Source organism: Schistocerca gregaria, chromosome 1 (genome assembly GCF_023897955.1).
Source record: "Schistocerca gregaria isolate iqSchGreg1 chromosome 1, iqSchGreg1.2, whole genome shotgun sequence".
NCBI classification, from domain to species: Eukaryota; Metazoa; Arthropoda; class Insecta; order Orthoptera; family Acrididae; genus Schistocerca; species Schistocerca gregaria.
The window spans coordinates 1,164,982,539-1,164,998,623 of record NC_064920.1 but is presented as its reverse complement, the minus strand read 5'-3'; the positions used below and the strand labels follow the sequence as shown (position 1 = coordinate 1,164,998,623).

General features: G+C 41.4%; 1 protein-coding gene across 2 annotated transcripts in view; it reads left to right on the top strand.

Moving 5' to 3' along the window:
* The window catches only part of LOC126284182 (lachesin-like), a 1,090,923-nt gene that overhangs the window by 979,089 nt on the left and 95,749 nt on the right, over nt 1-16,085 (top strand). For both annotated transcript variants that reach the window (XM_049982939.1, XM_049982929.1), the window contains exons 6-7: nt 3,027-3,311; nt 13,181-13,243. In XM_049982939.1, coding sequence (XP_049838896.1) covers nt 3,027-3,311; nt 13,181-13,243 — 348 coding nt within the window. The remainder of the gene's footprint in view (nt 1-3,026; nt 3,312-13,180; nt 13,244-16,085) is intronic.

Here is a 16,085-nt window from a genome sequence, read left to right as displayed (position 1 = left end):
AAGCCGAGTCAGACAGCGTTTAATCTCGATCATATGATGTGACCCGGCATTACCACTGCTGCAAGGCCGTTGACAGTGATAATGAATGGTGTCAAATTCACAGAAGCGACTGGCTGGATATTATACCTCCATAGAACACCAATTAAAACATAGCATCAATTCGTCATCCGCTATGTATATAAGAAGTTTACTCAGACCGGTTGCAGGACCTGCATTTATAGTACACAAATAACTGTGACATTCCAGTTGCACAAGTGGCAATGGCCTCACTTTGTTTTGCCACTACAACTACTCACATTGTGCCTACTGACGCTACCTAACCTAACCTTCACTCAAACGCCATACTTTAATTTGCGTCTGCACGAAACAATAACTTATAAAGTATAACTTAGTGAAAGACGAGTGTTTAGACCCGTATCTCTACTTTCCGTGGGCAGTGGCCTACCAATGTTACAATCTTTGCACGCCTCACTTATCAACTTGAAAATTCTAACATGTCTTCCGTACCCAACATATACCGTGTATTTTAAATGTAATTAAGAAAGCTTCTATTATATGTACACCATGTGCTGGTTTTCCCATGCCTTCGTTCCTCCAATGTGGTTCTTGATGGTGACGTGATTTATATTGTTGGTACTGGTTAGTACCGTAGCAATAAATCTTCCTTTGGCCAAAAACCATTATTTTTATGAGAATACAGAGACAATTCCGAACTCTGAGGGCCCTTCTTCACACCTTAAAAAATAATCATATTTCCGCTGTTACTACACTATAGTTCACATTGTTATAGTTACACACATATAGATTAGTTTAACAATAATCTAATATTGACAAAGACTCTTCTGCAAACTTTACTTAATGGTTCTGGTATCAGTTGCACAGATTTCATTAAATTATATTGTGAAACACAGATTTTGTATGCTACACAGCTTTCTTTGCACACTTTACCACGCAGAACACCTGTGTAAGCTTCGAAGTTCAAAGAAAATGTAAACATGTCAAAGAATACTTGTTTATGAAGAAATCGCTCTGAAAGTATTTGTATGGAGTGTAGCCATGTATGGAACTGAAACGTGGACGATAAATAGTTTGGACAAGAAGAGAATAGAAGCTTTCGAAACGTGGTGCTGCAGAAGGCTGCTGAAGATAAGATTGGTAGATCACATAACTAATGAGGAGGTATTGAATAAAATGGGGAGAAGAGAAATTTGTTGCACAACTTGACTAGAAGAAGGGATCGGTTGGTAGGACATATTCCGAGCCATCAAGGGAACACCAATTTCGTATTGGAGGGCAGCGTGGAGGGTAAAAATCGTAGAGAGAGACCAAGAGATGAATACATTAAGCAGATTAGGAACGATATAGGCTACAGTAGGTACTGGGAGATGATGAAGCTTGCACAGGATAGAGTAGCATGGAGAGCTGGATCAAACCAGTCTCTGGACGGAAGACCACAACAACAAGAACAACAACAACAAAGAAATCGCATTATTTTCAAAGACGCTCCTATAGGTAACGTGATACTCCTAGTGGTTCGAAGGTGATTTGTATGCTATGTATAGACATAGTCTTTTATTATGAAAATCTATGAGGTATATGGATGTTAAAATATGTAACAATCAAGAAAAGTATGAAAGTATTTTATTAGCCACATTGCAAATCTTTCAAATGTGCCTGTCTCCTATTTGATGTATCTTCTTTACTGTATGTAACAATCTGCTTTTTCCTACATTGTTTATGTTCCTACCTAGAGTTTCCATTGTTGGTGATTTGCAATATAAATTATCCGATAATTGCAACTTACATTATATTCTGTAAGTAAGTTTTGCAAAAATATTTTTTTAGTTGTAATTTTATCATCACCACACTCCCCAGTATATGGGTAACAGGAGTAAATAGCGAAATAACGACGGCAAATACATGAATGCCAGGTCTTACTGTCAGAATGCTTTGTGCACATTTTTTGTTCAGTGGGATGAGGTGACAATGGTCATTTTGTAATCATGGAACTCTACAGCATGCAGTACTTTCAGAATATTTCAAGGAACACCTAGTCACTGTGTTAAAATTTTTACTGTTCTTCAAGTTTCGGCTTTTGCCCATCATCATCGAAATTGGCAGAGAATTGAATGCAATAGACCGTTACAAGATCATATGTAACAAACTTATGTAGAGAACATGGAAACCGAGTAAATATTGAATGGAACTAACAGAAAAGATCATCTGTTCCATAAGGATTTTCGTTACATAACAGATCGCTAGTATTCAGGTCTGAAGGCATCGTGCAGTGATGACCAAGCCCGAAAACAGTCGAACGCCTAAGTTTTTAACGCAGCTAGGTGGGAGTCCTCGAAACAAAGACGACGTTCCTGGGATTCATTATGTTATTTGCTATACTATTTTCATGGCATTTCATAGTGAAACTCTTTATCTCCTAACAACTTCTGATGCATGCTTCATGTCTATACGCTGCTCATTGACACATATCAAGGTATCAAGAGGAATTGAGTTGCAAAATCAGATCCCTGTGACAGTTATACCCCAATTTGATCACAACTACGTATGCAAGAGCTTGCAGTTTTCACATAACAAAATCTAGAAGTCAGAAAAACAACGAAATAATATACAGAACGTATGTACGAGATCTATTTGGTACGAATTTTCATTATATACTGATCTGGTGGAATTCATGCACTTCATGAGCTGATGACATCGTTTAGTCATGTGCCAAGCATGGAGCAGCTCGAACAAATCAGCTGAAAGGTGTATGCCTAGGAGTGAGATGTCGTTCCTAGGATTCATTTCTTATTTGGGAGGTCGATTACGATATATTTTGTAGTGAAAATTCACATTTCTTCAAAGAAATTTTGTCTCATCTGCCATCTTCATGTACCACTTATTAATATGTATCCAGAGCTACTAGGAGCAAGTATGGAACCCTGTGGTAACTGCCCAATTAGCATCTCAATATTCGCATAAATTTCAATTATACGCCATGTGTTTATGGAATAGGCCACCTGTTGCAGTCTCCCCGATGATCTGGGTGCCGAACCAGCTGGTGGGAGCGCCGTCTGGTACAGACGTGATCATCGATTGCCATACGGAGGCGTACCCGCGCGCCATCAGCTACTGGGTCTACAACAACGTGATGCTGCTGCCCACCAGCAAGTACCACACCGACATCCAGGAGACGTCTTACCGCTCGCACATGAGGCTCACCATCCGGGGTCTCACCGCCAACGACTTCGGCAACTACCGCTGCATCTCCAAGAACTCGCTGGGTGAAACTGAGGGCTCCATCAGGCTCTATGGTGAGTCTGTCTGCTGGATCAGTCCCCTGTGGAAATAACGTAAAGTGTATCTTCTTTTGTATCCATAGTGTGTGTTAATTGACTCTCTTCTCCGTCGAATTTCCACGAATGTCGATATAAATTACTTTTTCCTTGATATGTTATTCGTGTAGTGAAGGGCAGTATTTTTCTTTCGCTGTGGTTGCTAAATACCAATTATGGCTACAGGTTTCATAATACTCGTATTTTAACTCCAGTTCCTTGTTAAATTATCAGGATGATTCGCAACTGATGCAACCCTAGTATAATATGTGGCTAGTTTGGTCTTCAGCTTACTAGCTGACCACACAAGCATGGCCGACCATCTCCTGTACCAATCGAAGCTCAATTTTTATCAGTATTTCAGGGCCCCTACACTCACAGTGGTGTACCACTTACGTGACAAAAACGAATCTCTACCACTTTTAACCATCTTTTTTTAAAGTCACCAATCTTCTTTTTTTTTTTTTTTAAAAAAAAGAACTCTAATTTCAGTCTTGTGTTATATTTTTCTTTCCACAGCTGCTTGACTTAATATACGTCATAAGCAGTTTTGCATTTCTATTTGTACTCTCCACTGCAACTTCCGACGACAAGTTAACCGTTCCTGGTCGCCGCAGTTGAGGTCCCACCTTCTCTAGCAGAGGTGCATCCTCACATTTCTTTCCTCATCAGTTCCTTTAGACTAGCAAGACAAGGGCCATTTTTAATATCAATTTTGTGATCCGAGAAACAATCCATAATGCTGTCTGCCCAGGATTTGGTAAACATATTCAAGAGTAGGAAACGCTTACATCGCATAACGGAACGAAATGGTGGCTTGAATCACTTTAAGATCATAGTTAATAAGGGGCAGTCAAATGAAATGAGATAGATGGAAAAAAGTAAGTACAGAGTTTATTATTTCAAAAGTAATCGCCTTAACTGTTAATACATTTTTTGCAGTAGGGACAAGACAATTAACGCCTTCGGAAATATGATTGTACCCAGGCGTGCTCCTCTTCATCCTAAAGAAACCTTCAGCCACTAATGTTTTTCTTAGGGGCTCTAAAACATATGGAGATTGAATGGGGAAAGGACGGGAGAGAGTATGGAGAATGTGTAACGGCTCGATAGCGAAACATCAACAGCGTGCTTAAAACAATCTCGGTAACACGTGGCAGGATCGCTCGCTTGCTTCTCGTATACTTACTGTTTTTCGTGTATCCTTAAATCTATAGTTCTGTGTATGTACATTTCCCAATCAGCATTCTATAAACTACTTACTGGCTCCCTCCATGACCAAGCAACGTTGGCTGTCATGTTCCCAAGAAGCCTGATCAATATAATATAAATGTACAACAAACAACATAAGCTCCCAAGTTCCTACGAAGCCTGATAAATAAAGTATAAAAGTCCAATAAGTTGCGGATACACGATGAACTACAAAAGTTTTGGAAACAATGACTGTGCGTCACAAATCCATTTGGAGTGTTAAAAATATAGTTTGTGTTGGCTTTAAGGTATTTTGACTGAAATAAATTCTTTTGCGAATGAGTATCCTACATTTACAAAATTTCGCTATCAGAATGGTAGAAATTTGGGGATCTGAATAGTGTGGCTGACTGTACTGAGTGTCAGTCTCGTTTTCCATACCGTATTAAGCACAAGCAGAAACGCAAATATCTGACTCACGTGCGGCATCTACCCATCCCGAGACGTTCTCACAAAATACTGAGAGTGCGCGAGTAGCTGACATTCCCAGAGATTATCACAGGAATGTTGCATAGAGACTGTTGGTGAAATAACCTGACACAACCATGTGGAATTTGAAGCTACGGAAAATAGTTTGGAATTCTATCATTGAACCAGCGCTGGTGAGGTGTCGTCTCACTTCACTTTGAAACCAGACACTCGCTGTTTATTGCTTACAGTTATTTTGTGTTTCTTATATGGAACTGATGGGCATTGCTCCATTCTGCTCTCTCTAGTGAGACAAATGCTTATGAACAACGGGCCATCTAGATTGTTTGGTAACTGATGCTGGGTGAGTTCATTTACCTCCTTTGTCCTAAATACTCGGCTTCGCATGTGTATCATGGTTTCCTTCTACTGGAAGGTCGGTTTTCATCGTTTCAGGATTTTTACCTTCAGTGTGACGTTTGTGATTTCCGCTTCAACTGTTTTTCTTCCACGGTTTTAAATTTGACTAAAGTGGGTGCCGCCATGGTTTTTAATGCTGATAAACGCGGCTTCAGCTTACATATTCGCACCATAGCTTATTATTCCACTTAATGGTAGAGGTAGGTCTCAGAGACAAACTTTTATGTAATGCCGGCTGCGGTGGTCTAGCGGTTCAGGCGCTCAGTCCGGAACCGCGCGACTGCTACGGTCGCAGGTTCGAATCCTGCCTCGGGCATGGATGTGTGTGATGTCCTTAGGTTAGTTAGGTTTAATTAGTTCTAATTTCTAGGGCACTGATGACCACAGACGTTAAGTCCCATAGTGCTCAGAACCATTTTTTTATGTAATGTTTTTCAGTTAATCTGATGATGGGGTAAGAGCGTGAAACGCTTTATTAGTCAACAAATGTTGCAATACAGACTGTCTTTTTTGTAATTGACAGGGAGTTTATTCAGATATAAGGCGCGCGCACACACACACACACACACACACACACACACACACGTGCAGTTCATCGGGACAATGAGCAACAGTGCCCAGAAATGAAATAAAACAGAAATAAAATAAAACAGTTCCAGTCTCCCAGTACTACCACAGTTTTCAGCAGTTCATCCTTGCTCATAAGGTTAATGTCGGTAGCAGAAAGAGGCGCACTTCGTGTATAGACGTACCCAAATATCTATGACGCACTTTTGACACTCAACTTTTTGTCCGGGATTAAATTAGAAATAATGATGCTTCGCTGGAAAGTCCCAAACCGTACAATGACTGTACTTAGCGAGTGTAAAGTATGCCAACGAAAGCAGTTTATTGGTGCACAAGTTTGAACATTTCTAAAGATAATGAATGTTGTGAAACATTCCGACCCGAAATAAACAAAATCAGCAAGATGCAGATGGAATATTGGTGAAAACCTATATATCTGAAACCAGAGAACTGCAGCGTGAAAGAATGTAAACAATATGAAGGCATAATAAGTACTGAACAGCTTTGTTGCAGATGATGAAATGAACAGCTCTGGTCTTTAAAAGGCAAATAAAAATGGTACTTGAAATGAGAAACGAAAAAATTGTGACGGATCATCAGATAAACACTGGTTTAAATGGAAAACAGAAAACTAACAACTCTCATGACGACTATAATCTCGATCCTTAGATTCCGACTGACGAAAAGAAGATATATAAAAATTAATACGCACAGAGAAATTTTTGGGCCATTTGTTACGTACGTAAATAGTACATTCAACGTGACTACAGAGGAAAAGATTTGTTACCACCGTAAATGGACAACGTTACATCAGCTTTTCTGATATGAGATGGGCGTTTCATTAGGAAAGAAGACAGAAATCATTTAAAAACGAAGGATTAGAGCAGTAACAATTACAGTGGTACATATACGTTACGCGAATGTAGCTAGTTAGTCGAAAAGAACGATTTAGTATACTTTGAATAGGAACCTGTCCAAACTTCACAGAGTTAGCAATAAGTATATACTACCGAACGATTTATCTGGCGGAGAGGTTATGGATTATACACAGAAAGCTTCCTCGTGAATGAGTATATCTATGAATGTAAACCGTAACAAAATTTCTACAGTAGTTCCTGAGATTAGCCTTCACATATAGACATAAAAACGCTGCGAAAATTTTAATTTACAATATATTTATGTTTTGATATAAAGCAGAATAAGTGTACGACCGCCGAAGACTAGAAAAGAAAAATGACGAATAGATATGTCAAGCATAAAAGAAATTAGAAGGATATTTACGAGAAGAGTAAATGGTATGCAGTAACAGATTTACTTAATGCGTTGTTGTACCTTAGGCAAATGAAAACAGTGCGTGGATGGATAGGAAGAAAGTAAACTGAAGATAAAACCTACAATTTTTGTGACTCTGCTAAGCTCAATAAGTTTTCAATGTGATCTGTCAGGTTTTCTCTGCGCGACACATTCATTGGGCCCTTCCTAATGTTCCGCCGAGTTGTTGTTTTCATTGTATTCACAATATTTCGAATACCGACCCAGCATTTTTTTTCTGGTGTACTCGCTACGCGGACTCACGCAAAATCCGGAGTGACTGAAGAACACGGACGGGTTGTGCACCAAAATATTGGGCATAAAATGGAAACAAACACTCGGCAAAATAGTCAGTATCACCGTAATAAACATACGACGCGTCTCAAAAGGAAACTTTATAATCAGTGTGTCTCACCACTTTTCACAGATGGCAACAACACAAGTTTTGTGTAATGGCAGTGAGATACGGAATTTTAATGAGAAGAGCACTCAGCAGTCGAGGGTTACTTAGCAAGCATTATTGGCAATTACAAAGAAAGAGAGGGAAAAGTATGTACACTATCCGATCAAAAGTATCCGGTTAAATGGATCAGTGTTCAGTGTTCCGTCGACAAAGAGCTCATTAGTGATTAGTACAAGCTCTGATGAGGGAAAGATGGGGATGGAAAACGGCGTGCTCCTTCAAACGAACCATTCTGGCATTTGCCTGACACGATTCAGGGGGAACAAGGAAAACTCAAATCTCGATGGACGGACACGGGTTATAACAGATGTAGTCCCCGAATAAGAGTCCACTGTGCTAACCACTGCGCCACGTCGCTTACTAGAAGGATGCAACTTCCCATTAGCGTACGTTAACATGGGGTGTGTCCAAACTTGGCCTTTAGTACGGCTTGAACTCCTCTAGGATCACTTTCAGTGGGATGACTACATCTCACTGGTGGAATGGCAGCCCATTGACCCTCAAGGGCCGAAAGCAGAGAGAGAGTAATGATGTTGGATCCTGTGTTATGGAGCGACGTCGATGCTATATCTCAACCTAAATGTGTTCATTTAGTTCAGGTCGGGACTCTGGGCAGGCCAGTCACATTCAGGAATATTATTGCCCATAACCCATTGCATCACTGATGCTGCTACATGACAAGGTACATTGTCATGCCGAAACAGTCATCGTTTCTAACTCTTCCTCTACTGTACACAATATAGTTGATGTTGTTGTGGTCTTCAGTCCTGAGTCTGGTTTGATCCAGCTCTCCATGATACCCTATCCTATGCAAGTTTCTTCATCTCCCAGTACCTACTGGAACCTACATCCTTCTTAATCTGCGTAATGTATTCATCTCTTGGTCTCCCGCTACGATTTTTACCCTCCACGTTCCCCTCCAATGCTAAATTGGTGATCCCTTGATGCCTCAGAACATGTGCTACCAACCGGTCCCTTCTTCTCGTCAAGTTGTGCCACAAACTCCTCTTCTCCCCAATTCTATTCAATACCTCCTCATTAGTTATGTGATCTACCCATCTAATCTTCAGCATTCTTGTGTAGCACCACATTTCGAAAGCTTCTATTCTCTTTTTGTCCAAACTATTTATCGACCTGTTTCACTTCCATACATGGCTACACTCCATACAAATACTTTCAGAAACGACTTCCTGACACTTACATCTATACTCGATGTTAACAAATTTCTCTTCTTCAGAAACGCTTTCCTTGCCATTGCCAGTCTACATTTTATATCCTCTCTACTTCGCCCATCATCACTTATTTTGCTTTCGAAATAGCAAAACTCCTTTACTATTTTAAGTGTCTCGTTTCCTAATCTAATTCCCTCAGAATCACCCGACTTAATTCGACTACATTCCATTATTCTCGTTTTGTTTTTGTTGATGTTCATCTTATATCCGTCTTTCAAGACACTGTTCATTCCATTCAACTGCTCTTCCAAGCCCTTTGCTGTATCTGACAGAATTACAAAGTCATCGGAGATCCTCAAAGTTTTTATTTCTTCTCCATGGAATTTAATACCTACTCAGAATTTTTCTTTTCTTTTCCTTTATTGCTTGCTCAGTATACAGATTGAATAACATTGGGGACAGGCTACAACCCTGTCTCACTCCCTTCTTTCATGCCCCTCGACTCTTATAACTCCCATCCGGTTTCTGTACAAATTGTAAATTCGCTCCCTGTATTTTACCCCTGCCACCTTTAGAATTTGATAGAGAGTATTCTAGTCAAGATTGTCAAAAGCTTTCTCTAAGTCTACAAATGCTAGAAACGTAGGTTTGCCTTTTCTTAATCTAGCTAGAAGCTAGATAAGTCGTAGGGTCAGTATTGCCTCACGTGTTCTAACATTTCTACGGTATCAAAACTGATCTTCCCCGAGGTCGGCTTCTACCAGTTTTTCCATTCGTCTGTAAATAATTCATGTTCGTATTTTGCAGCTGTGACTTATTAAACTGATAGTTCGGTAATTGCACATCTGTCAACACCTGCTTTCTTTGAGATTGGAATTATTATATTCTTCTTGAAGCCGGAGGGTATTTCGCTTGTCTCGTACATCTTGCTCACCAGATGGTAGAGTTTTGTCAGGACTGGCTCTCCCAAGGCCGTCAGTGGTTCTAATGGAATGTTGTCTACCCCCGGGGTCTTGTTTCGGCTCAGGTCTTCCAGTGCTCTGCCAAACTCTTTACGCAGTATCGTAACTCCCATTTTATCTTCATCTACATTCACTTCCATTTCTGTGATACTGTCCTCAAGTACATCACCTTGTATAGACCCTCTGTATACTCCTTCCATCTTTCTGCTTTTCCTTCTTTGGTTAGAACTGGGTTTCCATCTGAGCTCTTGATATTCATACAAGTAGTTGTCTTTTCTCCAATTTCCCTGTAGCCAGTATCTATCTTACCCTTAGTGAGATAAGCCTCTACATCCTTACATTTGTCCTCTAGCCATCCCTGCTTAGCCATTTTGCACTTCCTGTCGATCTCATTTTTGAGACGTTTGTGTTCCTTTTTGCCTGCTTCATTTAATGCGTTTTTATATTTTCTCCTTTCATCAGTTAAATTCAATATTTCTTCTGTTACCCAAGGATTTCTACTAGCCATCGTCTTTTTACCTACTTGATCCTCTGCTGCCTTCACTACTTCATCCCTCAGACCTACGCGTTCTTCTTCTACAGTACTTCCTTCCCCCATTGCTGTCAATTGTGCCCTTATGCTCTCCCTGAAACTCTGTACAACCTCTGGTTTAGTCAGGTTATCCAGGTCCCATTTCCTTAAATTCCCACCTTTTTGCAGATTCTTCAATTTTAATCTGCAGTTCATAACCAATAGATTGTGGTCAGAGTCCACATTTGCCCCTGGAAATGTCATACAATTTAAAAGCTGGTTCCTAAATCTCTGTTTTTCCATTATATAATCTATCTGATAACTTTTAGTAACTCCGGGATTCTTCGATGTATACAACCTTCTTTTATGAATCTTGAACCAAGTGTTAGCTATGATTAAGTTATGCTCTGTGCAAAGTTCTAGCAGGTGGCTGCCTCTTTCATTCCTTAGCCCCAATCCATATTCACTTACTATGTTTCCATCTCTCCGTTTTCCTACACACGAATTCCAGTCATCCATGACTGTTAAATTTTCGTCTCCCTTCACTATCTCAACAATTTCTTTTATCTCATCATACACTTCATCAATTTCTTCATCATCAGCAGAGCTAATTGGCATTTAACTTGTACTACTGTAGCCCGCGAGGACTTCATGTCTATCTTGACTACAATAATGCGTTCACTATGCTGTTTGTAGTAGCTTACTTGCACGCCTATTTTTTATTCATTATTAAACATACCCCTGCACTACCTCTATTTGATTTTGTATTTATAACCCACTATTCACCTGACCAAAAGTCTTGTTCCTCCTGCTATCGAACCTCGCTAATTCCACACTATAGCTAACTTTAACATATCCATTTCCCTTTTTAAATTTTCTAACCAGCCCGCTCAATTACGGGATCTGACATTCCACGCTTCGATCCGTAGAACGCCAGGTTTCTTTCTCCTGATAGCAACATGCTTTTGAGTAGTCCCCGCCCGGAGATCCGAATGGGGGACTATTTTTCCCAAGAGGACGCCATCATCATTTAACCATACAGTAAAGCTGCATACCCTCGGGAAAAATTACGGCCGTAGTTTCCCCTTGCTTTCAGCCGTTCGCAGTACCAGAACAGCAAGGCCGTTTTGGTTATTTTTACTAGGCCAGATCAGTCAATCATCCAGACTGTTGCCCCTGCAAGTACTGAAAAGGCTGCTGCCCCTCTTCAGGAACCACACGTTTGCCTCCTCTCTCAACAGGTACCCCTCCGTTGCGGTTGCACCTACGGTACGAACATCTGTGTCGCTGAGGCACGCAATCCTCCCCACCAAAGGCAAGGTCCATGGTTAATGGGGGCTACGAAATGTGTTCATATGCTTCCGTATTTAGTCTCTTATTCAATATAATAACCACGGAAAACGCCACCATACCTTAACACCAGCACCTCTTTGCTTCACTGTTGGCGGTGCAACTGATGGCAGGTAATGTTCTCCATGCATTATCCAGACACAAACCCTTCCACAGGGTATAACATGATGTATCACTCCAAATCACTCGTTTCTACTCATCCACTGTCAAGCTGCGTGGCTGTTTACATCAACGTGAGCTTCGGCTTGCACTGAATACAGAAATGTGTGGCTTATGAGGACCTGCTCGACTACTATAACACATTCTTTTAAACTCACTAAGTTCTGCCACTCTGTTAGATGGACTGCTGGTAAAACTCTGGAACTCACGAGAGAATCCTTCTTCTGATTTTAAGCGATTTTTAAAACCACCCTTCACAATCCTTTACAGTCCCTGTTCGCCTGAAAGTAAGATCTACCAGTTCTTGCTTCAGCTGTGCTTTTCCTTCGCGTTTTCACCTCACGTAGATCTCATCAGCAGTTGACTTAGAAAACCGAGAGTTGAAATGTCCGTAATGGAATTGTTATTCGGATGAGAGCCAATCACTAGTCCACGTTTGCAGTCACTGAGCTCCATTGACCGCACACTCTGCCCTTACTGCTCCTCTGCTGACAGCACAATGTTCCCTACCTCCTTTTATACTGGTCGTTCCGCCTCCCGCAACATCCAGTGGTCAACTCCACATTGCTTATGGTTGTTCGGATACTTTTCAACAAACATTGTATGGTTAAAAAACAACTTACTGGGGCTCGGCACGGATCCAACTGAAAGCATTCTAGCTGTATCGGGAAACTGCTACGTTTGATCCCAAGAGATGAGAAAACTGAGACCATGATTTAATGTCAGAATAAGTTTAACGAACGGAAAATCACGGAGGCAAATATTTCTTAGGAGGTATCAAGGAATGTGCTTATAATACCCATGATAACTGGAAATACATATTTTTCCTGACGAGTCAAGTTTACCAAGATCACTATCAATTCCTTTTATTACTATGACCGTTTTCGACAGTTCTACGCTTTCGTCTTCGGATCGTTTAATATTAGATGGTATTAGAAGATCCGACGATGACAGCTTAGATCTCCGACAAGTGGTTGTATTAATAAAAAGAATCACTAGCGATCTGGCAAACTTGATTATTCGGGAATACTATATCTTTCAGGTCGCCCCATAGGCTAATGAAATTTTGAAAATAAATAACTGGAAAATGTATTGCAATGTTTCGGAAGAAATGATGCAGGCAGCGGTGACGCTGAATTCCAATTGCAAATAGATAGGCTAAAGTAATTGAAGTCTCGAATGTATTGAAATTTAGCCAAAGTGCTGAATAATAACAAGTAAAAAGATTTTCAGGATCATATAAGATTAATAGTTGGCGTATTTTTGCTTTACAGAGATTCCCAGACCGTCAACGCCACCGAAGGCTACAGAGATACGAAGTGGTTCCTCGAAAGAAGGTATGTCCTAGCAAATTTGTACACAAGCGCTTCTACAAAAAGATGTAAATCTCGGTAATGAGAGATTTATGATGGTGCAGTATTGCTTTTTAAGCTTTTGTTTTTGGAGATTTGTTGTATCTACCGTGATAAACCATTACTCTAAATACCATTTCAACGATCAAGTGTTTAGCTGTTCATTCTTCTACTCAACTTTCTGTCATTATACATGTGAATGTTAGAGCTGAATTCTCATTCTCACATGCTAATGGGCCGGTGCTAGGTTTTAACAGACATAAGCCACTATAGGAGCTCACAAGTACTACAAGTGCTCCCAAACGATATTTGTCAGCAGCACGCTGCTATCTCCGTGGTCCTTGTATCTTTCTTAATTTTTTATTCATTTTTGTTATTTTAAGACAGACAATAGATTCTGCGGCAAGTCAGTGTTACAGTTGCATCCCCCATTGGACAGTGATTCAAATCATATATACGACCTATCTATCACTTCACAGCTCAGTGTGTGACATACTTTACTTCCGATTCCACACTCAATTTTTTTTTTTTTTTGAAATTTTATTTGAGCCGGGCTGCGTGGCCGAAAAGTTCTAGGCGCTACAGTTTGGACCAGCGCGATCGCTACGGTCGCAGGTTCAAATCCTGCCTCGGGCATGAATCTGTGTGCTGTCCTTAGGTCATTTAGGTTTAAGTAGTTCTAAGTTCTAGGGGACTGGTGACCTCAGCAGTTAAGTCTCATACTGCTCAGAGTCATTTGAACCATTTGATTTGAAATTTATGGTAAGGTATCATGAGACCAAGCTGCTGAGGTCATCAGTCCCTAAGCTTACGCACTACTTAACCTAACTTACACTAAGGACAACACACACACCAATGCCCGAGGGAGGAATCGAACCTTCGACGGGGGAGGCCGCACAGGGCGTGACAAGGCGCTTTAGACTGCAAGGCTATCCCGCGCGACCTCCACACTTGCGGTAGGAAGAACCGTTGCAGATACGTCGTCATCTGAGTACGACTTTCCCTGATTCTCTTCTCGTGAAATGTGTGACTGGCGAAGTGAAATGTTTCCTGTCTCTTTTTGGACCGTATGCTTTCTAAATTGTAGTAGTAACATTTAACAGGGGCTACCGACGTCTGTGGAGAAGTATATGGTCGAAAAGATGTGCAACTGATGAGCAACTGACCGCGCAGATGAACTAAGAGGCTACCAACAGTGTCTTCTCAATGACCGTTCAGCGATCGTTACTGTGTATGAGCCTCTGCAAAAGGCACCCGTTTCATGAACCCATGCTTACTTCTGATCGTCGACTACGAAGGCTGGAATTTGCTCGCCAGCATCACAACCCAACGTCCACTCAATGGGAAGAGGTGGCCTTTGCAGACGAACTGCTTCATGCTGCATCGGGCAGATGGCCGTTGGACCGAACGAGGTTTCGTATTCGGAGAACCACGGTTAAAAGCTCCGTTCTACCATCCTGGTTTAGGTTTTTCGCGATTTGCCTATATCGCCAAAGCAAATGCCGGGATGCTTTCTTTGAAAGGACACGGCGATTTCCTTCCCCATCCTTTCCTAATCCGAGCGTCAGCTCCATCTCTAAGGACCTCGTTGTCAACCTGACGTTGAACGCTAATATCCCCCTTCTCCTCCTCTAGACGGCTGTTGGCCCGTAGGGCGAGAAACTCTGCAACAATAGTTAGAAGTGTCCAGGCCCAAGAAGGGAATGTTATGGTCTGGGGAATATTTTTGTCGCTCTGGAACAGATTAATACAAGAATGCAACCACGCCTGGGGACGATGTCCACTGAGACATGTAGTTTGTTTCTCTTCGGCACTATGGCATCTTCCAGCAGAACAATACAACTAGTCACACAGTTCGCAGAGTACAAGCATGGTCCGAGGAGCACCAGGTTGAGTTTACCGCACTCCCCTTGCCACCAAACGCCCAGGATTTAAACCTAATCTAGAATCTTTGGGGCCTCCTCGATCGGGATGTTCACGTGATGGATTATCAACGAGAAACATAGCACGGCTGACCAGTGCGCTGCCGTCGGAATTGCTCTTCATCCTTGTTGGCACCTTCCAGAACCTCACTCACTTCCTGTATCTCGCAGCGGTCCGCTCTACAAAAGCTGGCTATTCAGGCTTTTCATAGCTGGTCACAGTAATGTGACTCGGCTTTGTATTTTCGTAGTGTAATGAAACAGTAACAGCTCTTTGTATGTTTGTACGAGCAATGCAGTTAATTTCATTTTGTTGTGGGCATATTGTCAATCAATACACAAAGTGCCAACGTTCTCCACGAATTCCGGTATTTCATTTCAGCTTTTCGTTGTCGCTACAGACTCATAGAGCTTCCGATGTAATTCTCCAGACAATTTACACTAAAGAGCCAAAGAAACTCGTACACCTGCTGAATTTCGTGTAGGGACCCAAAACCACTCAGTAGCGCCGGAACACAAAGTGGCGTGGAATAGACTAATGTCTGAGGTAGTACTGGAGAGAACTGATATCATGAATCCTGCAGGGCTGACGCCCTGAATCATGCAGGCTCCTCGATAAATCCATAAGAGTACGAAGGAGTGGAAATCTCTTCTGAGCAGCACGTTGCAAGGCCTCACTGATTTGCTCAATAATGTTAATATCTGGGGAGTTTGGTGGCCAGCGGAAGTGTTTAAACTCAGAACAGTGTTCTTGGAGCCACTCTGTAGCAATTCTGGAGAGTGGGGTGTCGCATTTTCCTGCTCGAATTGGTCAGTCCCATTGGAATGCACAATGGACAAGACTGGATGCACTGATCAGACAAGATGCTTACGCACGCGTCACCTATCAGAGTTTATCTATACGT